The sequence below is a fragment of the Stomoxys calcitrans genome, chromosome 3 (genome assembly GCF_963082655.1).
Source record: "Stomoxys calcitrans chromosome 3, idStoCalc2.1, whole genome shotgun sequence".
NCBI classification, from domain to species: Eukaryota; Metazoa; Arthropoda; class Insecta; order Diptera; family Muscidae; genus Stomoxys; species Stomoxys calcitrans.
The window spans coordinates 125,076,526-125,102,857 of record NC_081554.1 but is presented as its reverse complement, the minus strand read 5'-3'; the positions used below and the strand labels follow the sequence as shown (position 1 = coordinate 125,102,857).

General features: G+C 41.3%; 1 protein-coding gene across 3 annotated transcripts in view; it reads right to left on the bottom strand.

Moving 5' to 3' along the window:
- LOC106083682 (protein rolling stone-like) overlaps positions 1–26,332 on the bottom strand; it is a 39,758-nt gene that overhangs the window by 339 nt on the left and 13,087 nt on the right. The window contains exons 1-5 of one of the 3 annotated variants that reach the window (XM_059366082.1): positions 19,404–19,470; positions 12,674–12,784; positions 12,399–12,612; positions 12,237–12,338; positions 19–205 (exon numbers count right to left, since the gene is read on the bottom strand). In XM_059366082.1, the coding sequence (XP_059222065.1) occupies positions 19–205; positions 12,237–12,338; positions 12,399–12,612; positions 12,674–12,784; positions 19,404–19,406 (617 nt within the window). In that variant the 5' untranslated portion in view covers positions 19,407–19,470. Of the gene's footprint in view, positions 1–18; positions 206–12,236; positions 12,339–12,398; positions 12,613–12,673; positions 12,785–17,692; positions 17,730–19,403; positions 19,471–26,332 lie in introns of those variants that run through there. The other 2 variants (XM_013246849.2, XM_013246848.2) reach the window with 2 other exon arrangements.

The window sequence follows — 26,332 nt, the reverse complement described above, 5'->3', positions numbered from 1 at the left end:
TATTCATTGCATACTTACGGGTCAAGTCCGCCAGCATAATAATATATAACAGAAAATACTCCATATAGGACACCCAAAGAAAGTGGATAAATAAAATGCAGTAATCGTGTAGGAAATGCAACCAACATGTGATCTAAGACCATTAAAATCGAGTTAAATCCATGGGCCCATAGATTGTATAAGTCTGAAGCATTAGCATTGTCAGCTGCAAATAAACATAAGAGAAAAAAACGTTATGCAGGTAAGCAGCAGCAAATTAGGAAGTAAAACAGGATTTTCAAGTACTAAGTGGCAACAAAACATTCTCTAGGAACCCAACAAGACATGTCGAATGATCAATCTGCATATCAGTTATATGAGAATTGATTTCAATATGAATTATAACGGGTGATATTTTATGAGTTAAACTTTTCGGGTTGGCAGTGCTGATTGATAATTTTGTACAAACGTCATCTGTGAAAGTGTTCACTATACTCTGCCGTTTCATCATCATTTCATTAGTGAGGCTAATTTCTGACGTCAGGAAAAAACGATAGTTTAGCGGTCTGGTGGCATAATAGGTCATTTTTTTTCTCAAAGACGAACCTGGATATTGAGCAACGGCGAACGTCTAACCATGAACGTTACGAGTACTGTCTGTTATACCATCCGAATCTCAGTTGGGCCAGAGAAGTTCTGGTCCTCCCGGGCAGGTCTTTGTCGTTGTTGTTGTAGCAGTGTGTTGTACACTGAGGCGGCAGCCCTTGCCGATGAAGGACTCCACCGGGTCAATCCGGTAAGTACAATCGGCTGCCATGGGATTGAGGTATTTCTCATCATATGCAATGGGTGGTGGGCGCCCACCAAGGACTATATTCGGTCGGTATCATAAGATCGCACTATTTACTGCATCTTGGTGGATATCCTGTAGACTTGGTCCATACCGGGGTCGCATAGTTTATCACCAGTCGCCCGATAGCCAACAGGGTTTCCTTGCCCATTTCCCAGGTGCTGCCAAAGATTTGAAGGCTCTGTTGTTCCTTGCTATTTCGCAGATCGCAGAAGATTGGGCCGACATTGAAAGCCAGTTGTCGTGAGTTATGAGTTTGGTATCTGTTGTTCATTGAAGGCAATCGCGACCTGGTATGTGCTCCCCGATGTATTCTTGAGCGATCTCACTGTTGGCCACAATCTATTTGTTTGTGTTGTGGATATTGAATGGCGATGCTGATAAGGCACAAAAGCCAGGTTGGTGACGATTGATATAGAAACGCATATTACATCTGGGTTGAATTGCAGTTAGGCAAAAACAATAGGCTCAATGATGAAACGACAGCGATCCCATGTGTTGAACTATGCACAGACAGGACCTGGTGTGAGTGGTAACAGAAACATCATAATGAAATATCAGGCATCAAAAGTAAAATCGCAGGCCGGCCTTAAAGTAGAACGATGAAATAAAGTCCAAAAAAAGGACATAGAAACGGTAGTGTATACAACCACAGGCAAACATATAAAATATCACATTTGTATCACATCCATAACACATGGAAATCCGCAATTTCTCCAGGTGTAATTTATATATTAATCTGGGTTGTGGCGATTCTGGTCAAGCTCTAATATGTTAGCAAGCTCGTTCCGGTCTAAACGACCGATCGCCCCGGGAACATGATGGCCACCGGTTATTTAAAGGCGCCAATATCTTGCCTTGTCATATCGAGCATCATTGGCACTCAGTATTTAAGCAAGAGCCCGTGACCTCCGGCCTCTAACTGAGGCTCTTCATTCGATACCGCTGAATGCCTGCGACTGCAGTTGCAGCTACTCCGTATGGAGCATTCCACTAACCGCAAGTTGAGGACTTGTCCGGTCAGCTAAGCTTCACGTGATAACGAAGATCACCGATTGAAGCTCAATGTTCCATAAACATACATAACTGTAACTATTTAGATTTGACCCTCGGGTTTTTGGCAACAATGCTATACAACTCATAGTTAAACTTTCGAATTATTAATAATTCCTTGGCGGTCAAATACACAGCACTTTGCTCCGGAGGTAACTCTAGTGCCAAGGTATACCAAACATGTGTCGGAGTAGATCTAGAGACAACAAGGCATCTTCTGAGCATCTGGTTTTGTAACCTCTCGATCTTATTTTCGACCCATTTTGGTGAATGAGCAGTAGTAGACCTCGAGTACTCAATCTTTGATCTAACAAAACTCCTATAGACATTAAGAGCCGCCTTAGGACGCAGTCCGCCAATGATGGACAAAATATATTTGACTCTACTCCGCACGTCCATAGAAATTGATTCATAGTGGTCCTTTACAGTCAGTGATGACTATATAATCGTTCCAAGAAATTTAATTTTCCTTGTCGCACAGCATTACCGTCAATAGATAAAACCACAGATTTGTTACTCGATTCAGCGAAATACATAGAGTTGCACTTTTCAAGATTGAAGAAGGGATTCAATTAAGCACATCCCTCCTTAAACCTTGCTGTTTTATCCTTCAAGCTCATCAGAGCCAAATCAAAATCAACATTATATGGCACAATTGTAAAATACCATTATAAAAGGCAACATCATCACCACACAATCTCAACGTTTTGGATGATAGAAAATTTACTAACCTTAGGATTATGGAGCTAAAATGAAAGGTATTTAAGTGTAGAATTCGAATCTGATATCCAGATATGGGACCAAGTGTTTGGGGGGCCGCCTCTCCGCAAAAATATCCACTAAGGGGACAAATTTACGACCATAGCAATATGGGGCTCAAATGAAATGTCTTTAGGAGTAAAGCACGAATCTGATATAAATATTCGGGAAAAGTGTCTATGGGGCCACCCCACGCCCACAACACTACCCAAATAGGAAGTATTAGCTGACTATTGCAATATTAGGCTCAAATAAGAGCGTTTTTAGAGTAGAACACGAATTCGATATATATTTTCGAGGCCAACTCACTGAATGGCCACCCATCCCCCAAAGCCTGTCATGTTTGCCGACTATGGAAATACGGGGCTCAAATAAAGGGTATTTTGGAGTAGACCACGTATCTGATATCAACATTATTCACTAACTGCCTAAGAGACGTCCCACCACCATAACAACCCCAAATAGAACGTATTTGCTCACCAAGACAATTTGGGTCTTAAAGAGAGTAGAACTAAATATTTATAGTTTTCGGGGTCAATACCCCAAATCGGACATATCTGCTGACTTTTGCAATAAGCAGTTTAAAAGAGATTAGAACACGAATTTGATATCCAATTTTGAGGCCAATGGCAATATGGGGTTAAACTAAATGATATATAGATATATGAGAATAGAGCCCGTTGCTGATATATATTCCGGGCTTAGTGTTTGGGGGACCACTCCAATGCCCAAAACACCCCTAAATCGGGCATATTTACCGACCATGTCAATGTGGAGCTTAAATGAAAGGTATTGGGGGGGTAGAGCAAGAATTGATACACCATTCGGCAAACAGCAATTTTTTACTGACCGACGCAATATGGGGCTTAAATAAAGGTATTTGGGAGTAGAATACGAATTTGATATCCAAATGTAGGACCATGTATTTAGGGCATCACCCCTTCCCCAAAACACCCCCCAAAAGGGTAACAATTTTTCGACCATGCCAATATGTGGCTCAAATGAAAGGTATTTGAGATAAGAAAACGAATTTTAAAACTTATTTTGGGGCCATGTGTTTGGGGTACGCCTCATCGTGTAAACTCCCCTAAACTAATGGCAATATGGGGTTTACATAAATCGTATTTGAAAGAAGAGCTCGATGCTGATAAATTTTCAGGGCCAAGTGTCTTGGGGACCACCTCACCCCCGAAAATACCCCTAAACTAGATATCATGAGAGTATCGGGCTGAAATGAAGTATTTTAGGAATGGAGTACACCTTACATCCAAATTTAAATTCGTAGAACAATAAAGATCATATGGGATTCTGATAAAAGCACTTATATTGTTAAACTGTTAGTCAGGCGATACACTATTTTCGTAGCATGGTACTTCACTAAAGGCTCATTGTCGAAATTAAATATTCCAAGGAAAATTTTGTTCCATATAAAGTAAAAGAAGGCGCAGCGGAGCGGACCCGGGTCAGCTAGTTGTTATATATTGGGTTGCCCAAAAAGTAATTGCGGATTTTTTAAAAGAAAGTAAATGCATTTTTAATAAAACTTAGAATGAACTTTAATCAAATATACCTTTTTTACACTTTTTTTCTAAAGCAAGCTTAAAGTAACAGCTGATAACTAACAGAAGAAAGAATGCAATTACAGAGTCACAAGCTGTGAAAAAATTTGTCAACGCCGACTATATGAAAAATCCGCAATTACTTTTTGGGCAACCCATTATTTCATAAACTTCCCACTTTCACATCATCTTACTTTGTTTTCCCCTCCTTGTGTCATTTCGAAAATATGTCCATCAACATGGCATAGAATGCACCGCTTCCCAGTACAATTCCCACCACTTCGACTTGCAGTCCCTTTTTGTGTGCCCAAGGCGCCCACAGTAACATGCTGCCTTACGGCCGTATAAAACTTAGTAACATTCAATACAGTCCTTTCAAATATTATCCATTTTGGATGGTCATCACCAGCAAAACCAAATTTCACAGTCTTCGTAGGATGAAAAACCCCCAACTCGTTAGCATCTCTTCGAGTAAACCTTTTCACCGATATAATTTTGTTCGCAGAGATGGCATTTTCCAAAATGTCATGCTCAGTCCAACATAAAGGCACGTCTCTAATTATCGCAAACGTCTCCACAAAGATTTTTCCTCTTCTTAGGTTCTTGTGGATCATTCTCGTCCCTTTTTCTGATCTTCTTTAACATATCTCCAGCATTCATACCATCACACTCATCAATCATCGTAGTGACAAAACCTTTCTCATAACTCACATTGCCTACGATTGCATCTGCAACATTCACATCAGACATTATGTTCCTTTCTGGAACTTGTCGCATTATCACTCTTCGCACCTTTAATATTTGTGTCAGTGCGACGCACAATCGAGGACCCAGTCCTCTCATTCAACACGTTCATTCCAGCCGCCGTACCCCAAAACTCTAAACCATTCACCAGTGCTGCTAGGTCTTTTTCGCAAAAATTCGTCAAAATTTACGAATCGTCACAAAATCGTCACTCTCTCAAATAAATCTATAAAATCAATAAAATGGTGCGATTTTGGAAGGGCGGAAGGCCACTAACAAGTCCATCAATATCCTCACTTAAAAAATTTTGAAGGTTGTTTATATCTTTTATCATATTTAAAAAAATAAATAAATACAATACATACATTTTTTATAATGAGGGCATAATTTTTATTGTAAAAGTAAAACAAACGATAACAAAAAATGTGTAATTCTGACTTAAATTGGTTGAAGAGCTGATAATATTTAGTTGCGTTATTATTTAAAGGGTGTTTACATTTTTGCAGCCGATGTTGAATATGAACCATACCCAAACGTCAAGCTTTTTTCTGCATTTCATTTGACAGTTCTTAATTTCAGAAATTCAGACTACTACGAAATTTCAATAGTGGAAATATACAGGAACGGGCAGCGTTAATGTTATACAAAATCAACATCGGCCCTTAACATTTAAACACCCTTTACATTAAAATTTGTCAATTTCAACATAAATAGATCTCGAAAAAATCGTCATTTTTTATATGTGTTTCAAAAGGAATATCGTCAAGTGTTAAGTGCCAATTTGTAGACAAAAAATCGTCAAAATGACGTAAAATCGTGACGTCTGGCAGCTCTGCCACTCACACCAGTCAATACAAGAATCCTTAAAATTCTTCAAAAATGTAAAAAATACCGCTTTCTTGCAACTCAGGCACTCTTAATGCCAAAACAGACTGATCGCGTTGGTAGCTTTGTTTTTGAGCGTTGTTTGCAGCTCTGCAAACAAATCCCACAAAATCAACGCTCAAAAGTTAAACAATTTTTAACTTTGATGCTTAAAAATGCTTCTTCACGTATGGCAACACAGAATGACGCTTCCAGAGTTGTATTTTTAATGCGCGCTCATGGTATCTAACTCCACCTTTAACGAGATTAAATAACGATACCTACGGGAAATGTGTAGTCAATTGCCCTAAATATACCGGTCCAAAACTGGAGAATTAGGTACTTGTCCTATAGTATACTATAGGGAATGAAAAGTTTTAGTTGTCATAACTTATGATTCTTAATTATTTTTTAAAAATTCGCTTAATTATTGTTTAAAATTGGTAATTCGTTAAATATATTCTCTAAATAATGTTATTTCCTTTAAAAATACTTGATACTTGCAAAGTATATTCATCGTTTTCGAACGGTCCAAGGACCTATCCTACGGTGTTAGCATGGTATCAATTTGTCACCTTGAGCGACAAACCTTTATAAAAGTGATAGGTTTTTCCATGTAAGGGGACAAGAATTGGGACCGGTCCCTATCACCACAGGACCTATCCCGTGACAGGTTTGGGACCTGTCCCGTTTCCGTAGGGATGTTACACAAGCATAAAAAGCTCCACAGACAGACAACCTCACTCCACAAAATTTCAAACGGGAGTGTGCACAATCTGTTGGCACCAGAGCCAAGTATTTTTCGACTTGCTCCAACCATATTTTGCATTTGCTATATTTGACCAACCTGTCAATCTCTTCATTAAGTTCACTTATTCCAGTGTTGCCAGGTTTGGCCAGGCAAAGTTCATCACATTCCTCGGTCAACCTCACTGCGTCGGTTTGAAAATTTGATCTGATGGTTGGTATTCGATTGGCTGGGATGAATCACGCAGCTGCTACGTGATGATTTAGCGGAGACTCCTTGTCCTGAAACAGGACTAGTATGCATCTTTCTGGTTAACGTATGTTTGGCGTTCGGAGATTATGAAGTCATTCGGACGACGAGGCTCTATGATATTTGGTCAGAGGCGAGGGGGACAATCGCTCGGCATGACGTCAGGTCTATAAGGCTTGCGTCTGTATAAGGCGTCGTTGTAAATGGTGCAGGGCGGGGAGTTATCTATACGTTCCGCCATACCGGTACCTCTCTGGTCTTTCACATGTTCTAAGTGCCAGGGTGCATGGAAAGCGTTGAAATCTCCCATGATTATCCAATTCTCGCCCAGGAGCAATGAGATGGAGGTTGGTCATCATCATCAGTGAGGTGCACCACGTGTGATGGCTGGATCCAACACCTAAGAAGCCGAAATTGCTCATGCCTTCCTGGGCTAAGATACTAGAGGCTGGATTAAGTGGGTGCATGTTGCGCGAACCAATCCTCATTAACGTCAAGAACTGATCTGCCACCAACCTCCATATCATTGTTCCTGGGCGAGAATTGGATAATCATGGGAGATTTAAACGCTTTCCATGCATTCTGGCACTTAGAACATGTGAAATACCAGAGAGGAACCGATATGGCGGAATGTATAGATAACTCCCCGTCCTGCACCATTAAGAACGACGCCTTAACCAGACGCAAAGCTAGTAGACCTGACGTCATGCCGAGCGATTGTCACCCTCGCCTCTGACCACCCTATGGTGGTGGGTATAAAAAGATTAATAACTTTTGTTGATGCAGGCAAATGCAGCTGATACGTTTTGTGAATTTTTTTTTGCTGATCCACTTAGAAGTCTAGGAATAGAATATAGATGTCGACCTGTTTCTCTTAGGTCTTTTCCAGGATTTGGCACAGTGTGAATATCTGGTCCAAAGTGGATTAGACCAATTATCTCATTTTCTTTTTAAATCGTTCATAAGTGCGCTCGCAAGTATATTGTATGGGATGGGAAAAAGACTTTTTCCACTGTTATTAGCACATATTGTCTTGTATCCTTTCTAGTGTACGGGGCATAAGTTCCAATAATCGGTTTTGGTTTTTTTTATCCAGATAGCGTAGAGGAGTTTATGCATAGCTATATCGGCGTAACTGGTCTTAAATATTCCAGCTTGAAACACATCTGCTGCTGCTGCCTTGGTGGTCGTTGGTTTTCAGTCGGGTCACTGTTACTTGGACTTCATTCTGACTAGGCAGTAAACATTCTATATCATCATCAATGGTTGGTTCTACTGTGTCCTCGTTTCCGCACGCACTCTTACACGCACGTGTTTTCTTTCTGCGCAATAGACGTTTCTCCTTTTCTCCGGATAGCTCTGATTCCACGGTTACTCTGTATGCCGCATTCTTGGTTCAGTAGCTTTGCGTCACTCTCGGTCGTATCATGGTTTTCTTAGGGAACGCTTCTGGTTCGCAAGTACGGATTTCGCGGCATTTTCCATGGAGTGGGCCATGGTTTACCATTGCGCTGTTTTATTATCTGAACAAGTATAGCTTCCACCAAGCACTTGGGTCAGTCTAGTGGACTATGCCTTTACCATTTGTTGCGATTGCAGCTTTTTCACGTCCAGCTTCCGTGCTGTGCCACATCGTACTTTACTCGCCACGCTTTTGGGGCAACAAGTTAATGGTCCGAATCTATACTCGCTCCTCGGATTGTTTGCAAAACTAACATGCTGGATGTATGCTTTCCGTCTACTACAACGCGATAAACTTGGTTTCTACATTCTTGACCGAGGGACAACCATGTGGCCTTGTGAATTTAACGATGTTGAAATCTGCTGCTGCTAACTACCATGTTCCTTGCCGCGGCGAAATCTATTATCCTTAATCAACATTATCTCGTGGAGGCTAAACTTTCCGATCTCCGGACCTTCCTTCCTATCTTGGCATTAAAGTCTTCAAGGTCGAATTTAAAGGCATATACGGGGTAGCGTTCATCTGTTCTTCCTAGGAGCTCATAAAATATATCATTGGTCTGTTTGTCCTCGTCTTCAGTCGGAGCGTGGGCACATATAAGATTAATTTAAAATAATTTGGCTTTTGGCGCACTGTCTCAGGTCTGTCATCCACCGGAGTAAATCTGGATCAGCCAAATTCATGTCTTGTATTATAACAGCTATTGCACATCGCGCCACCCTTCGGTGTTGTTGTTACTCCTCTACCATTCCATCGCACTTTCTGCAAGGCGGTAATGTCGTCCTCTTTTATATATCGATTGGTAGATAGCATGGAGCAGTTGATCACAGGAGGCGTGCATTACTCGCAAATCCCCTAGCTGCGTCGAATAGATTTATTAGATGTGACGATACGTTCGGAAAATCTAATCAATGAGGTTCAGGTTTGGTGGGTCTCCATGGAACACTCTTTCTCTGACCATAGCTACATCAGGTTTAGAATATAGAAACAAGTTGAAAACCAACTGGACAAAATTCGGAAGGCTACTTAGAAGAAGACTTGGGCAAGATAATTTAGATTGTCCAAGCATAGAAGACATTGAGGAAAATGTCAACATGATTACGTCTGCACTTGTGAGGTCTTTCGAAGATAGTTGTCCTCTTCGGGAAAGGAAATCGGGGAGATTCGCAATATTGGGAACGAGGTCTGCGAACGTTTATTGGGATGTGTATTACACACGGCTTAAGGAATACAATAAAATAACCAGAGCGGCAAAACGTGCCTCCTGGAAGCTTTTCTGCCAACAGGTCGATAGCGTTAATGACGCCGCCAAGATAAAAGGTTTCTCTCAAAAACCCATGTCCAAACTGAAACTTTAGTAGACGACATGGGAGTGAGAGTAGAGACAACAACATGTCCTCACATGTTGTGGCTTTTGATAAAAACCTCTTTTCCCCAGGATACGACGGGACTCACGGATACACCGGAATCTTGAAATGATGATGTTTATCGAAGGTTTATAATTACGTAATTTATGGTGAAGGAATCCTTGTGGAGATTCAAGCGATTTAAGTCACCTGGACCTGATGAATATTTCCGGCGTTACTACAGAATGAGGCCGACTACTTGACGTTCCTCCTAGCCAATATTTTCACAGCGTGCATATACTCCGAAAGCCTGGCAGGAGGCAAGGGTGGTATTTATACCCAAGCCCGGCAAGGCAAGTTGTGCGACACCAAAGGCCTACAGACCTAAAAGCCTTACGCCCGTTCTACTCAAAACCATGGAACCATGATAAAGGAGGCCACCGTAGCGCAGAGGGTAGCATGTTCGCATATGACGCTGAACGCCTGACTTCGAATTCTGGGAAGACCATCAGGAAAAATTTTTAGCGGCGGTTTTCCCCTTCTAATGCTGACAAGATTTGTGAGGTACTACGTCATGTAAAACTTCTCTCCAAAGAGGTGTCGCACTGCGGTACGGCGTTCGGACTCGGCTATAAAAAGGAAGCCCCTTATCATTGAACTTAAAACATGAATCGGACTGCACTCATTGATATGTGAGAAGTTTGCCCCAGTTCCTTTGTGGAATGTTCATGGGCAAAATTTGCATTTGCATGACCAGTACCGGTGGTCCTTAGAGACTGGATAGCCCATATGGTAAGAAACAGCTGAATAAATTGTGTGTCCCATGACATAAATATAAGGGAGAAAGTGGCACAAGGCACAGGCGGCATTTTATCACCACTCTTATGGGTGACCATCATAAATGACCTATTACGGATGCTGACTGAGGAGGGATTTGAACCCGTTTGCTACGCAGACGATTTTATAATATGATACATACTTACTTACGCCTCAGTAGTTTGGTGGACTGCTATGGAAAAAAAGTGCAACATAGGGACCATACAACAGGTTCAAATAACACGCCCACTAGGGCACTGGAGACTATTCTAAATATCGGACCCATTGACATACAGATTAACTGTAGGGCAGCCACTGCGAAGGAAGGCGATGGGAGTATGAATTGAGGATGGGAGTATGAATTGAGGATGGGAGCAGCTCATACCATCGCGGTATAATCGAGGCAACGATAGGAAACCTGGAAGGAATGGAAGAGGTTTCCTATCGGATACCTGAGATGAACCTTGAGGTCGAGTGCGAAGCAGTGCTGTTAGCGGCACAGTCTTGCATTGGCGGAACCCTAGTATTTCCATCTGGAAGATCATGTTACACCGATGGATCAAAGCTGGGAGAAAAAGGGGGCCTGGGGGTCTACATTGAGAACCCAGGGACTGAGATCCGTTTTAGACTGACTCACCAAAATACGGTCCTGCAGGCGGAGTTCCGGGCGATCACGGAATACGTGAGGTGGTGCTAACGCGAGGACGTCGAGTGTAAACATCTTTACGGACAGTAAAATGGCCATAAGGGCAATAACAACCGGGTGGGTAAGATCACGAACAGTCTTACAGTGTAAGAAATAGATTTGCGCCTTCTCTGAGGATGGCAAAATCCGCATCGTTTGGGTGCCGGCCATAACGGAGTAAAGGGAAATGAAAGGGCAGACGATTTGGCGGTGAAGACCCGACAACTGGCGTCAATAAACTTGGTTAACCCGAAGCCTTTCGGGTCGACGTAGTCTGAGTTAAGGGCGTGGGCGACGAATGCGCATGCAACCCTGTGGAACAAAGAAACGATCGGTAGGACGGAGAAAATCCAATAGGGGGATTCAGATCGTGAGAAGACGAGGTTATTACAGAAAGGAAGTAAGAAGGAGGTCAGTATAGCTATTGGTATCATAACGGGACACATAGGACTACGAAATCACTTATGTAAATCGGTGTGGCAAGTGATAGCATGTGTAGACCACGCGGAGAAGATGATGAGACGTTGGAGCATTTCCTTTGTCATTGCCCGGCTTTCGCGTCTAACAGATACCAGCACTTAGGTGGGGACACCATACCAGACGCGAACCAACTTAGGGGCGTGGAATGGTAACAATTAAGGATTTTGTAAGTAGCATGGAATTTCTAACCTTTTTTTTCGAGGTTACTTTTTCTTTAGTATTTAGAGCGCACAACATGCCGATTATTGACTTAGATGTATGTCCATAGTGGCATGGAGCGGATTAACATCCGCACCCTCTTTTCAACCTAACCTAACTGCTGTTTTGGAAAACTTGTCTTAAATACTATGATTCACCTTGCTAGTCCGACGGATTGTTGGATGGAAATATCCTTTTCACATCTAACTTAATCCAACGAGGGCGAACTCAGACCTAGTAACGAAGAAATCCTGTTTAAACAGGAGGTATTTAAAGAGAAATCGCCAATACCACAAGTGTCCAGCGCAACTAACCAAGAAGTATCATGTTCGGATAATGCCTCTTCCATATTTTGTGCTGGACTGCATTTGAACTCAGGCTTTTGGCGCGGATTTGACTATCTTAGCTCCATGAGCTTTTATGTAGATATCAATATGCACTCACTTGGAAATATGAACATCCAATACATAAACGTAATCACTGTCGCCAGTACCAAAACTGACCAATGGGATGCCCAGTAAAATTTCAATACTGTACTGTTATTTCCTGCAATGAAAATTATGTTATGAGTCACTTGTAGTGCTAGTTATGTTGACAAATTCTTACCATAAATATCTGGCTTAAAATGATAAATAGTGACTAAAATTGCAGAGAAAAGGCTTATGTACATGCATAACAGGAAACCCCAATTGGTTAGATATATGAACCACTTGCCCTTGGACAAATATTGTATTAAACTTCCCAAGACTCCTATGCAAAAGCAAATGGCTAAACCCCATCGGTAGAGTAACCATAGATAGGACTTTTGTGATGTTTGCCACTAAAAAAGAAAGATTGGGAAGATATTTACCTGGTTAAAAATTAATAAAACAACCATTCACCTGTGATTTGAAAAAATCATCAATAGGCTGATGTGATAGGCCAAACTTTTCCTTTTGGAATTCCTTGGCTATGGGATGAAATATTCTGTAACATAAACCAGGCTTGTGCATCTAAAATAACAATAAGAGATTGTTTCCAATGAAATGTGTTGTATTCAATAAAATATTTTGGAATCTTTTAAAATATGCAAAATGGTTTTGAAAATTTTATCGACATCTATCAGCAAAACCTCTCTTTGCTAAATAAACTTCCTCGTAAGGTGGTGTCTATCTTTAGGCGTAGCTTTTTACATAAATAGGAAAAAAGTAAATATATTGGTTTTGAATACTAAATAATTCACTTTATAACACATATTTATTAATGAAGCTTTGGCAATGTTGGTAAGGCGAATCTTGGTCCTTCCCTTTCTCATTTAACCTGGCTGAACTCCTCCTCCGGCACCTTTTTTTAATATTGAGTAAATTTACTTTATAAAGTATTTCTTGAATAAATAAATACAATAAATAATAGGTTATGCTAGGTCAGGTTGAAAAGAGGGTGCGGATATTAATCTGCCCCATGCCACTATGGACATACACCTAGGAATTCCGTGCTACTTACATAATCCTTAATTGTTTTCCATACCACGCCCGTAAGTTGGTTCATGTCTGGTTTTGTGTTCCCACTTAAGTGCCGGTATTTGTTAGCCGAAAGCCGGGCAATGACATAGGAAATGCTCCAACGTCCCAACATCTTCCCTATATGCCCTACACATGCTTTCATCTCCCGTACTTTCATTGTCCCGTTATGATGCCGAAAGTTATATTGACCTCCTTCCCTCCTGCTGTTCCTTCCAGTAACAGCATCGTCTTCTCACGATCCGGATTTCCCTATAGGATTTTCGCCGTCCTGCCGACTGTTTCGCTGTTCTACAGTGTAACGTTTGCGCTCGTCGACCAAGCTCTTAACGCGGACTGCCTAGACCCGAAAGGCGTCAGGTTAACCAAGTTTATTGATGGCAGTCCTCTGGCCTTCACTGCAAAACCGTCTGCTATTTCAAAATCGGGAGATCGGTTCATATGGGAGCTGTGTCAAGCTATAGATCGATTCAGACCATAATTCACACGTATGTTGAAGGCTATAGGAGAAGCCGTTGTACAAAATTTGTACCAAGTCAGATGAGAATGGCGCTCTCTAGAAGCTCAAGAACTCAAGATCCCAGATCGGTTTATATGGCAGCTATTTCAGGGTATGGACCGATTTGAACCATACTTCACATAAATGTTGGAAGTAATACCAAAACATCACGTGCAAAATTAAATTGGATGAGAATTGCGCCTTCTAAAAGCTCAAGAAGTCAAGACCTAAGATCGGTGTATATAGCAGCTATATCAGGTTATGGACCGATTTGAACCATACTTAGCATGGTTGTTGGAAGTGATATCAAAACACTATGTGCAAAATTTCAGTCAAATTGGATGACAATTGCGCCCTCTAGAGGCTCAAGAATTCAAGACCCAAGATCGGTTTATATGGCAGCTATATCAAAACATGGACCGATTTGGCCCATTTACAATCCCAACCGACCTACATCTATAAGAAGTATTTATGCAAAATTTCAAGCGACTGGCTCTACTCCTCTGCGTGCTTTTGACAGACAGGCGGACGGACATGGCTAGTTCGACTTAAAATGTCACGACAATCGAGAATATATACCTTATGGGGTCTTAGATGCATATTTCGAGGTGTTACAAACAAAATGACGAAATTAGTATACCCCCATCCTATGGAAGAGGGTATAATAATTATGTAGAAAGGAAACATAATATAAATAAACTTTAAAATCTAAACAAAACATTTGACGTTCTAGTGGGGTTTGAATACAACTCTGAAAATAGAAAATTTTGTCAGCTGGGCTGGGACTATATCTTCTAATTCTTCAATGGCGCAATCTTGGTTAATGAAGAATGGCGGCGTCATATGAACCACAAGCTGTCTGACGACGCGTCGTGACGTTGATATAGTAAGATAAGGTTAGGTTAGGATATTAATCCGTCCCATGCCACTATGGGCATACTTTTTTTCTATTGTTATAGTTGCACGCATAGTGTGGTATGAAAATCACTTTTCAAATAGCACTCTTATGTTTATACCCATCACCATAGGATGGGGGTATACTAATATAATCATTTCGTTTGTAACACCTTTAAATATTGATATAGGAGCCCAAGAAGTATAATATATATTCTTGATCGTCTCGACATCCTGAATCGATCTTGCCATGTCCGTCCGTCCGTCTGTCGAAATCACGATAGCGGTCGAACGCGTAGAGCTGACCAATTGAAATTTTACCCCGATATTTATAGGTCGACTATGGATTACAACTCGACTACTGTTGCGTTGCTAGGGAACAAAACTACAAAGTTAAAAATTTGTTTAAATTTGAAAATTTTTGTCAATTTCAAGTATTTTTAAATTTAGCTACTGAGAAATTTGTAAAAAGTATGTAATTCAATACAAAAATGGAAATTTCTCTAACAAATTTGGCCGTTGACAACGCAACTGAAGTTGGGTTGCCATCCATAATAGACCTATAAATATTAATGTAGGTCTATTGGGATTGCAAAGCAAATGGTCCATATAGGTTCAGATTTGGATATAGCTCCCATATAAACCGATCGCCAGTTCGACTTCCTCAATTTTTGCCAGATTCCAGTTCCCCTGGAATGTGTAAGGTAGTTCCTAGGATCGCAAACTCGTCTGCTCTACAATTCCTAAGATATCTCTGTGGCCCGGCACCCAGAACAGGTGAATTTTGAACTGCTCAGCCAACTCGTTGAGAGATATGCCACAATCGAGAACTTTTTCTTCTAAAAAAAAAAAATAATATCTCCTTAATTCCTCCTTGAAGAGTTCCTCTGCTGCCCCATATTTTTAGATCTACAGTTCTCAAGCTTGCATTTTTACGGTAGTATTGATGCCAAGAAACTCCAGCTGCCTCATGATTGAGGTCGATTTTAAGTTGAAAGCACCCTCAAAGTCAAGAAAAGGTACCATTGTATTCCTTGACGGCGAGAGAACCCTCTATGTAGGCGAATAAGTCGTGAAGAGCTGTTTCAGAGGACTTGCCCTTACTATATGCATGCTGTTGCCGAGACAGGCGATCTTCAGGGATCTTGGCCCTAAGATACATTTGTTTCTATCAACCTCTGTAGATTCTTCAGCACAATGGATGCCTTACCAATAGACGAAAATCTTTCGTCTTCTTGTAGTTAGGTTTTCCTGCTTTTGGAAAGAAAATGACCTTAAACATTAGGTGTAGCATCCATCCCACAGGTATGCTGCTGATACAAGCAGAGTATATCTCCCTAAGCCAAAGAGCTAGTCTATTGGAAACAGGTTGTAATTCATTCGGAACTGCGACACTACCAATTAGTCGATCTTACCATGTCCGTCCCTCTGTGGAGATCGCTAAAGTCTAGACGATTGAAGTAATTCGCTTGTCATTTTTTACATAGTTCCCATCGATGTATGATATTGGGGATTGTAAATGGGCTAAATCGATACATCTTTAGGTGTCGATTCCATTTGAACTGATCTCCCGATTGGACTTCTTGAGACCCAAGCGGGATCAATTCCTATCCGATTTGGCTGAAGTTTTGCACGATGTTTTCTGCTATGCCAGTTTTTAGTTTCTGTCATGCAAGAATGTATTTTCTTAGCTCAGCCTTATAGACGTCCCAATCGTGTGGTGCCCTTGTGGCTTTCGCCCTGTTGAAGAGTTTTCTGCGGCCCTTCCTTAAAACAACCAGTTCATGGGTCCACCGTGGCGGTCGCTGCTTGCTCCTTGACTTGGCTCTAGAACATGCTGACACAAGTGAGTCATTCAGGGCCTTCATGGTCTGCTTGATCATTCGCCTTTCTTCTGGTTAGCCGAGGGACGACTTCCGAAGTATTTTGCCCAAGGTATCCAACACATCGCAGTCGCACATTCTTAGGCTTAAATCTTTCGATACAAAGATAATGTCTAGTACCTCCAGTCTGTTTTTGGTAAAAACGACCGGATTATTGCCTTTATTACAAATCGCCAGATTGCGAATTCAAATTTAGCCCATGAACACTCCACTAAGGAACAGGAGCAATGGAGGCCACTTTAAAGCAGAGGTTAGCATGTCCGCCTATGACGCTGGACACCTGGGTTCGAACCCTGGCGGGACCATACCTCCACACATCCATGGCTCCTGGATAAGAACCAGGTTAAATCCATCTGCCGTCAAAAGGACCTTTAGTGCCGCCGAAGCGGCCTTACAATGGTGGATATTTGTCTGCAGAAACCGGACCATAGTCAAGTTTCGTTAGTCTGTCTTCTGAGTCCGCCAGGAGTTCTTCCTCACATTCGTTCGATCTTTTTGAGTTATTTCTGAGTTCGGCGAATGGAGCTAACGTTCTGAGATAGCCAACTAAGTATGTCGTTTACTTTCAAGATTAGGTTTGAAAATGTTACTTGATGACTGATCAATTATGTTCATATGCCTGTGAGATATTCCAAAAAAAACTAAATATTCTTCAAAAACAAAGAACATTTGTTTTAATTTAAGCCTTTTATCTGTTTTAATTTTTTTTCGGTCTTAAAATCCTATTGAGATTCCATTGCAGGATATTGTTCGGCTTTAGACCATTGTTTAATGCTTTCCTCCCAAAGGATAGCATAGCAAAAAACATTTAAAACAAAATTAATACAATACACAGCTACACGGCGCAAAATTTTGGATATTTGTAAATAAGGCACACATATGCTCAAATCGAATATTTCTTAAAATTAACCAAACGTTCCAATAAATACTTTGTGATCAATTTTTATGTTTTCGTTAATTCATTAATCCTTAAATGCCCTTGTAGGCTACGCGCGTTCATAGTTTCATCTATATGTATCGTTTCTGATATGAAATATTCACTTGCACTTTTTTTATTGCTTCTTGTTTCTATTATGTGTTTATATATTTGTTTTTAATTTTTATTGAGGTTTATAAATTGTTTACCTTGATTATTGTCCAAGCAGCCCCCCAAAGAATATCGCAATTCACTCGAAGCCTATTGCCAGTTAACTGAAACCAAATTCGTCTGGCTAAGAGTTCCATTGCAAGCAATTTTGATTTCGCCTTAAACAAATTCGCTTATCAGAATCCACTTTAGGTTGTGTTCTTCTATGGAGAGTAGGTGTTGTCGCGCCAATCGTTTCAATACTTTCACGGATGAACCGATATGTGATTGTTATCAGACGTTTGTCATGATTACAGTAATAGCAATCAAAACGAATTTTCACTGAGATATGATTTCTGGCAAACACATGTTAGCCTCTATAAATATATTCTCAAGTATTGCGGAATTATTTACCAACCTATATTGGTCTATCGCTTCGTACAACAGGACGAATTGATATACGGAAATAGGAGGAAACTAAGTTTTCACTGTAATCAATAGTCTGACGTCACATTTTTTTAAATGTGAAAAAAATGTTTGGGAGAAATCGTCACGCAGGAACAATGTGTTTCGTTTCCCAAACCAAGGCATCCTAATGCTTTTCTAATTAATATTTAAAACTAAGTTAGTATGCATGTATGATGGAAAACAAGTAAAAGGGTCCAAAGTTCGGTCGGGCCGAATCTTATGTGCCCTCCATCGTGAATTGTAGTTGCCAAGTTCATTTCCCGATATCGCTTTAAAGGCAAACAAAGGATAACGTATGAGAATTGCTATGCTATTGCAAATGTACCAAATTATGAACCGACTGGGGCCATACTTGGTTTGGCTGCTGGAGATCACAGTGAAAGTTATTGTGCAAAATTTCAGCCGAATCGGATACTAAAAGCGGCCTCTTGAGGCTCACCAAGTATAATCGGGAGATCGGTTTATACGGGATCTATATCAGGTTATGAACCGATTTAGACCATACTTGGCACAGTTGTTAGAAGTCGTAACAACATAACACTTCATGCAAAATTTCAGCCAAATCGTATAAAAATTGAGCCCTCTAGATGTCAAGATCCAGGATCGGTTTATATGGTAGCTATATAAAACCATTTACAATCCCAACCTACCTACACTAATAGGAAGTATTTGTGCAAAATTTCCATCACCTAGCTTTACTCCTTCGAAAGTTAGCGTGCTTTCGACAGACGGACGGGCAAAGCTAAATCGTCTTAGAATATCAAGTCGATCAAGAATATATATACTTTTCTGGGTCACACATCCATATTTCGATATGTTCCAAACGGAATGACGAAATTAGTATACCCCACTATGGTGGAGGGTATAAAAACACCATGCTGCAAAAACTTTTATTTTATGAAATTACCTTTGCGAATGTGACTTCATTAGGAATTGGATCATCAGTTGCTAACGTCAAATGGCTTTATATGCTCCTTTTTTATAGAAATTTGTTTTAAAGTGGCAAAAAAAAGTAAAAACAAGTCAAAACCTGTAATGAACCAACTTAGGGGCGTGTCATGGAAAACAATTAAGGATTTTGCAAGTAGCACGCAATTCTTAATACAGATTTTCTTTTCGCGGTTACTTTTTTAGTATTTAGAGCGCACAACAAGCCGATTACTGACTTAGGTGTATGTTTATAGTGGCATGGGGCGGATTAATATCCGCACCCTCTTTTCGGCTAGGTTGAACCTAAATATATATTTTACACAAATTTAATGCAAGTAAAAGCGTGGGCCGAGCCGAAACTTGGGTACTCACCATAATGGATTCTGCTAAAAATGCATTATTGTTAACTCATTTGTATTTTGATAATTTTGAAACGATCAAACCGGGTAATGAGTGGGGCTTCTATGGTCTCAAGAAATCATGTTGTGGTGTTGGATTTTAAAGGGCCTATATATAGGAGGAGAACACAAGTGTACTTCATGTACCAAATTTTGGACAAATCTGGCAAAAACTAAGCCTTTTGAAGCATTAGAAGTCAAATCCGCAGATCGGTGTATTTGGGGTCTATAATATTTTTTAAACTATCTATTGGGTTGCCTAAAAAGTAATTGCGGATTTTTTAAAAGAAAGTAAATGCATTTTTAATAAAACTTAGAATGAACTTTAATCAAATATATAATTGCCATTTTGTTCGATAACCTTTTGCCATCTTCCTGGCAAATTTAGTATTCCACGCTCATAGAACTTCTGGCCTTTATCTGCAAAAAACTGAACCAAGTGCGATTTTATAGCCTCATCATTGCCGAAAGTTTTACCATTTAAGGAGTTCTGCAAAGATCGAAATAAATGGTAGTCTGATGGTGCAAGGTCAGGGCTATATGGTGGATGCATCAAAAGTTCCCAGCCAAGCTCACTCAGTTTTTGGCGAGTGACCAAAAATGTGTGCGGTCTAGCGTTGTCCTGGTGGAATATGACACCTTTACGATTGACCAATTCTGGTCGCTTCTCCTTGATGGCTGTATTCAATTTGTCCAATTGTTGACAGTAAACATCCGAATTAATCGTTTGGTTCCTTGGAAGCAGCTCAAAATATACCACACCCTTCCAATCCCACCAAACAGACAGCATAACCTTCTTTTGGTGGATATCAGCCTTTGAAGTGGTTTGAGCTGGTTCACCATGCTTGGACCATGATTGTTTTCGACTAACGTTGTTGTAAACAATCCATTATTCATCTCCAGTTATGATTCGTTTTAAAAACGGATCGAATTCATTGCGTTCAATTTGCATATCACTAGCGTTGATTCGGTTTGTTAAATGAATTCCTTTCAATACATGTGGTACCCATATTAAAATTGATGTCAAACAAACAAATGTAAACAAAATTTCGCGCACGTTTTTTTCTAAAGCAAGCTAAAAGTAACAGCTGATAACTGACAGAAGAAAGAATGCAATTACAGAGTCACAAGCCGTTGAAAAAATTTGTCAACGCCGACTATATTACTACTATATTACCGACAATTACTTTTTGGGCAACCCAATAGTTGGAATTCGGCGTGAGTATTGGAGGGCGTAAGGGTACTTCATGCACTTAATTTCAGGCAAATTGGGTGAAAACTGAGGCTTCTACGGTTTCAAGAAGCCAAATCCGGGGATCGGTTTATATGGGGGCTTCATTAGTTTATAGACCGGTTCGTATCATGCTTGGCACGGATGTTGAAAGTCATAACAAAAGACCTTGTGCCAAATGGAAATTAAGGCTTCCAGGGGCTTAACAAGTAAAAACCGGTGATCGGTTTATATGGGGGCTATATCAGTTTGTTGACTGATTTGGAGCAGAATTTCTTTTGCTAAAATGGATAAAAATAGAGGCTTCTAGGAGCTCAAGAAGTCAAAAACGGCGTCGGTTCTTATGGGGGATATATCAGTTTGTAGAGCGATTTGGAGCATACTTGGCACATATATTGGAAGTCATAACAGAAGTCTTTTCGCTAAATTTCAGCCAAATCTGCTAAAAATTAAGGCTTCAATGGACTCAAAAAGTCAAAACCGGGGATCGGTTTATATGGGGCTATATCCAAATATGAACCGAAATGGCCTATTAGTAACCCCCCACGACCTACATCAATAAGAAATATCTGTGCATTAGGGACATAACATGGTGTTAAGATCCTAGGAGCCGCCCAATCCCCAAAAACATCACCGTGTGTGAGGTGTTTGGAGGGTTTATGCGAGTACGAGTAAGACATCCTAAATTGGTATCGTTTTAGGTCTCCTCATTCCAGAAATCCCGTAAGCGGACATGAAGACGACACCTCGGAACATAATGGGACTCAAAGATAGATATTTGAGATTATAAGACAAATTTGAAAAGGTTTGTTTGCTCCCCTAAGATAACCCATAAACACGAATTTGGTAAATAAATTGGGGTAAACAAAAGTAAGGGAGGCCCCACGCTAAAAAATACACTCATCGAAATTTTTTATTTAAAAAAAGCGAATCCCGGCGAGACTATCAGAAACAATTTTTCGACGAGGTACTATGCCATGTAAAACTTTTCTCCAAAGAGGTGTCGCATTGTGGCACGCCGTTCGGACTAGGCTATAAAAAGGAGGGCCCTTATCATTGAGCTTAAAACTTTCCTTAGTGGAATGTTCATGGGCAAAATTTGCATTTGCAATATAGCAAACTGCCAAATAACAAAGCAAACAGCCAACGATCGCCACCTCACACACACTCATACTCATAGACACACACGTTTCTAGCGGACAAACAATCACATAGACACATACTTTTTAAACGCACCGACTCTCATACAAGCACACACATTTGCCTGTCTTTTTTTAATTTTCAGAGAAAACCAAAAATAAAAAAACCCACGCAGATAGACAAGACACATTAGGTCTGGCTGAGCAGTTAAACAAGTGATGTATGGCGTGTGGTCCCTGGCCATAATCGGGACCAGGCGGCTGCATTAACCGGATCGTAATTGAGCCAGAACCTCTCTGGTTTACCGGGGGATGTCAATTTCTTCAGGTGCAATGGGAGGATCTCCTAGAACCACATTCATCCGGTAGCTTTCACCGCATCTGCTACCGTGTCTGCATGAATGTCGTCTATGTCCGCTTGATCTAGAGGTTCTCTCTTGCAGCGCTGGACATCATGCTCTAGATCATGATGATTTGGATGGTCTCTGCAAGCTCAGAAGGTATTGCTCGGACAGCATGTATTTATGTCTACGCACGTTTAGGATCTTTGGAGATGGTCCACGTGAGAACTGAGGAGACAGCCCATCGCAGTTTGAAGGGCGGCATTCTGACAGATCTGTGTATTATACCACTGCATGTCACAAAGCTTACGGGACCACACTGGCGCTGCATAACTTACCACAGACCGGCCAATTGCTTTGTACGTTGTCAACAAGGTTTCTTTGTCAGCACCCCAAGTGCTGGAGGCAAAAGACTTAAGTACCTTGTTTCTACTTTTGATTTTGTAGCAAATTGCTGTGGAATTTGAGGAGAATTTGTAAAAGCTGTCAAATGTGACGCCTAGTATTTTGGTCGGAATCTCTCCATCGACCATCACTTTCAGCTCCCTACGCACCTCATGCGTGTAGTTATTGAACAATGTGGCTGAAGATATCTTCAAATTTCTTGCAGCGAAATAAGAGGTAAGTTCGTGGAGGTAGATGTTAAACCTATTGCAGATATCATTAATGGGTGGGGGCCCGATGTCATGATCGTACAATCGTCCGCATATGATGCGATCTCTATGCCGACTGGTGGCGGTGGAATGGAGGATAGGTAGAGGTTAAACAGTGCAGGAGCACCCCGCCTTGGGGAACACCCTTTTTCAATCTACGGTGTTTCGATTTCTTGTCCCTAAATTCCACAAATGACTGGCGATCACACAGATGATTCGCGACCCAGCGATTCAGACCTGCCTGGAGGGACGTATTGGCGATGTCCTCAAGGAGTTTGGCATGGCTGGCCATGTCGAATGCCGCGAGGACCGTACTATTGAAGCCACGGCAAATGTGCGCGGTGATGGCATGCAGAGCAGTTGTTGTGCTATGCAGTCCTCTAAATTCATGCTGATGCTCGGATGGAAATTCTGCAATGAGGCTCAGGAAGAGTAGTCCCTTAAGCGTCTTGGCTACTGACGAGAGTTTGGAGATCAGTCTGTACGACTCCCCTTATCTCGGATCCTTTCCAGGCTTCAGTAGCGGGATCACTCTGCCCATCTTCCAGCCATCAGGTGCTATACGAGTGTTCAAAGGCTGGTTGAGGAAGATACTCGACTCCAGGTGGATCCAGATTCTTCAGCATCTGTGTAGAGATTCCGTCGGGCCCAACGCCTTGGATGACTTGACTCCACGGATGACATTCGTTACTTTGTGATGGTTGCTCTTCGACTCGAAGACCACGGATACGACGAATGACTCTTCTCCAATCCCTGTCACTCTCGAAATGCACAATAAATTGACGGTTGAACAACCTGGCACACCTCTTCGGATCAGTCACGGTTACGTCGCCAAAAGCGAGTGAGATCCTGTCGTCCCGTCTACCGTGTTTGAGAGTGACTTAACAGTAGACCACAACTTGCCTAAACCGGTACCTAAGTTATTGTACATTGCTCTAAGTGTTCCAGCCACAAATTCCGCCTATGTTCGTTGGCTACTCTGTTAATTTCCAGGTTCCGCTTACTAATTCTGGGGTACGAGAGGTCCGTGCAAAGAATCCCATCACGCTCGTCTGCGAGTACCACTGCCTGCGCCGGGAAATTGGGCCGTACTTGGGAAATTGGGCCGTACTTGGGCCGTACTTCGACCGGCTGGTATAAGGCGAGCGGCTGCTGCGTTAATGATGTCTCGGAATTTCCTCTCGGCAACTATCACATTCGAGGGGGGTGTCAGTTCACTGAAGCGACGATTGGTGTACTCTCTGAAGCCGACCCAATCGGCCTCTTTTGATTGATAAACGTTCGGCACTCAGAGGTTATGAAGTCGGGTGGTCGGTCGATGGTGAGAATTATGGGGGGTGGTCTCATCCAAAGAAATGACGGCTTGCCAGGTTACGTCACTCAGGAGATCAGGGGATGCAATAGAAATGTAAGGCGAGCTGCTACACCTCCTCGTAATCCAAGTAGGGGCATCCTCATTCACCGTGCAAAACGAGGAGCATTCAATCTGCTTTGCCAAAGCTATGCCCATCTGGTCGTTGCCCAGAGGAGAATGCCCTGAAACGTAATGCACATTTAAGTCTCCTAGAACCAGACGATTAAGGCCAGATAGTAGCCCACTTATTGTAAGTCTGGCCGTTAATTGGGACACAGCTACAAACCGGCGGTATGTACACGTTGTATAGCTTTATTGCTATCCGCATGCACTCCTTCTAGGGTCTCTAGCGCCAGACGCAAGCGATATGGGTCTATACTGCACGAAGGCTAATCCCCCACCTCCAATCCTTGAGCGATCCTTACGTAGCACATTGTACCCTATGCAAGCTCCAGGTGTTGGTCAGCTTTGTCTCCTGGATCGCTGCAACCAATATGTTCTTCCGACTCATAAAATCCACAATCTCGTCGACCGTTGCAATTCAATTTAAAAATAATACAATTCAGTGTGACTATACTTCCCTAGTGATGTAAGGCTAGAGCAAGATCGGAAATGCACCCACTCCATGCACCTGTTCCACCTCACCGATATCGAACGATGATGGAGACCGTTCTGGCAAACCGAACAGAACCAGGGCTTCTTTTCAATCCCGGCACGGACCAGAAGCGTACGGAGAAATAATAATTTAAACATAAACAATTGACTTACGCTATACTTTATAATGTGCGTAAGAAATTTCTAAAAACTAAATTAGTTTCGTTAATGAAAATTTATGAAAAAAGTCATTACAACAACATTTAAAAGTCAGTAAAGGTGTGGTGTTGCCAGAAGCATTTGGCTGCATATCCGCATCGAGATTTCGAATTCGACCAAGAATTAACATCAGCGAACAGTGTCAAATGGATCATGGTGCTTTACATACCACCCCAACTAGAATAGGTTGTAAATCACACATCTGAATTTGAACAGGGCTCTTAAAGACGACTTGATTCACAAGCGCAATAGAAAACAAATAAAATTTTACTTCCATTATTCAAAACCAACAGTGCCAATGGAAACAAACAAAAAACTCTTTCGCTCTTCGCAAAGCGTCACATAAAGCACTTGTAGACCAAAACAAGTAAAAAGGCGTTAAGTTCGGCCGGGCCGAACTTTGGATACCTCCCACCTCGGGTATATATGTAAAACACCTTTCATCAAAATCCAGTGAAAATTGCATACCTTATGTCCCACAGCAGTTACAACGAAATATGATCCTATTTGGACCAAATACTTGTAAGTACAAGTCAATGTTAAATTATGTATAACAAAATATTGGTCTTTTTAGTAGCTATATCTAAAAATAAACCGATCTGAACCATATACGGATGTCGAAAAGCCTAATATAAATCAATGTGTCAATTTTCAGTTAAATCGGATTATAAATGCGCCTTTTTTGGGGCCAAGACTTTAAATCGAGATATCGGTCTATATGGCAGCTATATGCAAATCTTGATCGATCTAGACCAAATTGCAGAAATATATGGGGAGGCTTAACTTAAATCTCTGTCCCATATTTCGGCATCATCGGACAATAAATGCGGCTTTTATGGGCCCAAAATATTAAATCGAGAGATCGGTCTATATGGCAGCTATATCCAAATCTGGACCGATCTGAGTGAAATTGACGAAGGACGTCGAGGGGCCAAACACTGTCTCACTCACTGTCCCAAATTTCAGCAAAATCGGATAATAAATGTGACTTTTATGAGCCTAAGACCCTAAATCGTAGGATCGGTCTATATAGCAGCTATATCCAAATCTGGACCGATCCAGGCCAAATTGACGAAGGACTGACGAAAGACGAAGGATTTAACTGTCCCAAATTTCAGCAAAATCGGATAATAAATGTGGCTTTTATGGGCCTAAGACCCTAAATCGGCGGATCGGTCTATATGGCAGCTATATCCAAATCTGGACCGATCTGGGCCAAATTCACGGAGGATGTCGAAGCGCCCAACGTAACTCACTCTCCCGAGTTTCAGCAAAATCGTCCTTCGGTGGTGGGTATAAAAATGCCGTTTGAATTGGTAACACCTCGTTCCTGCTACCCTTTAGTGCGTGTACATGATGTTTCATTTGATCA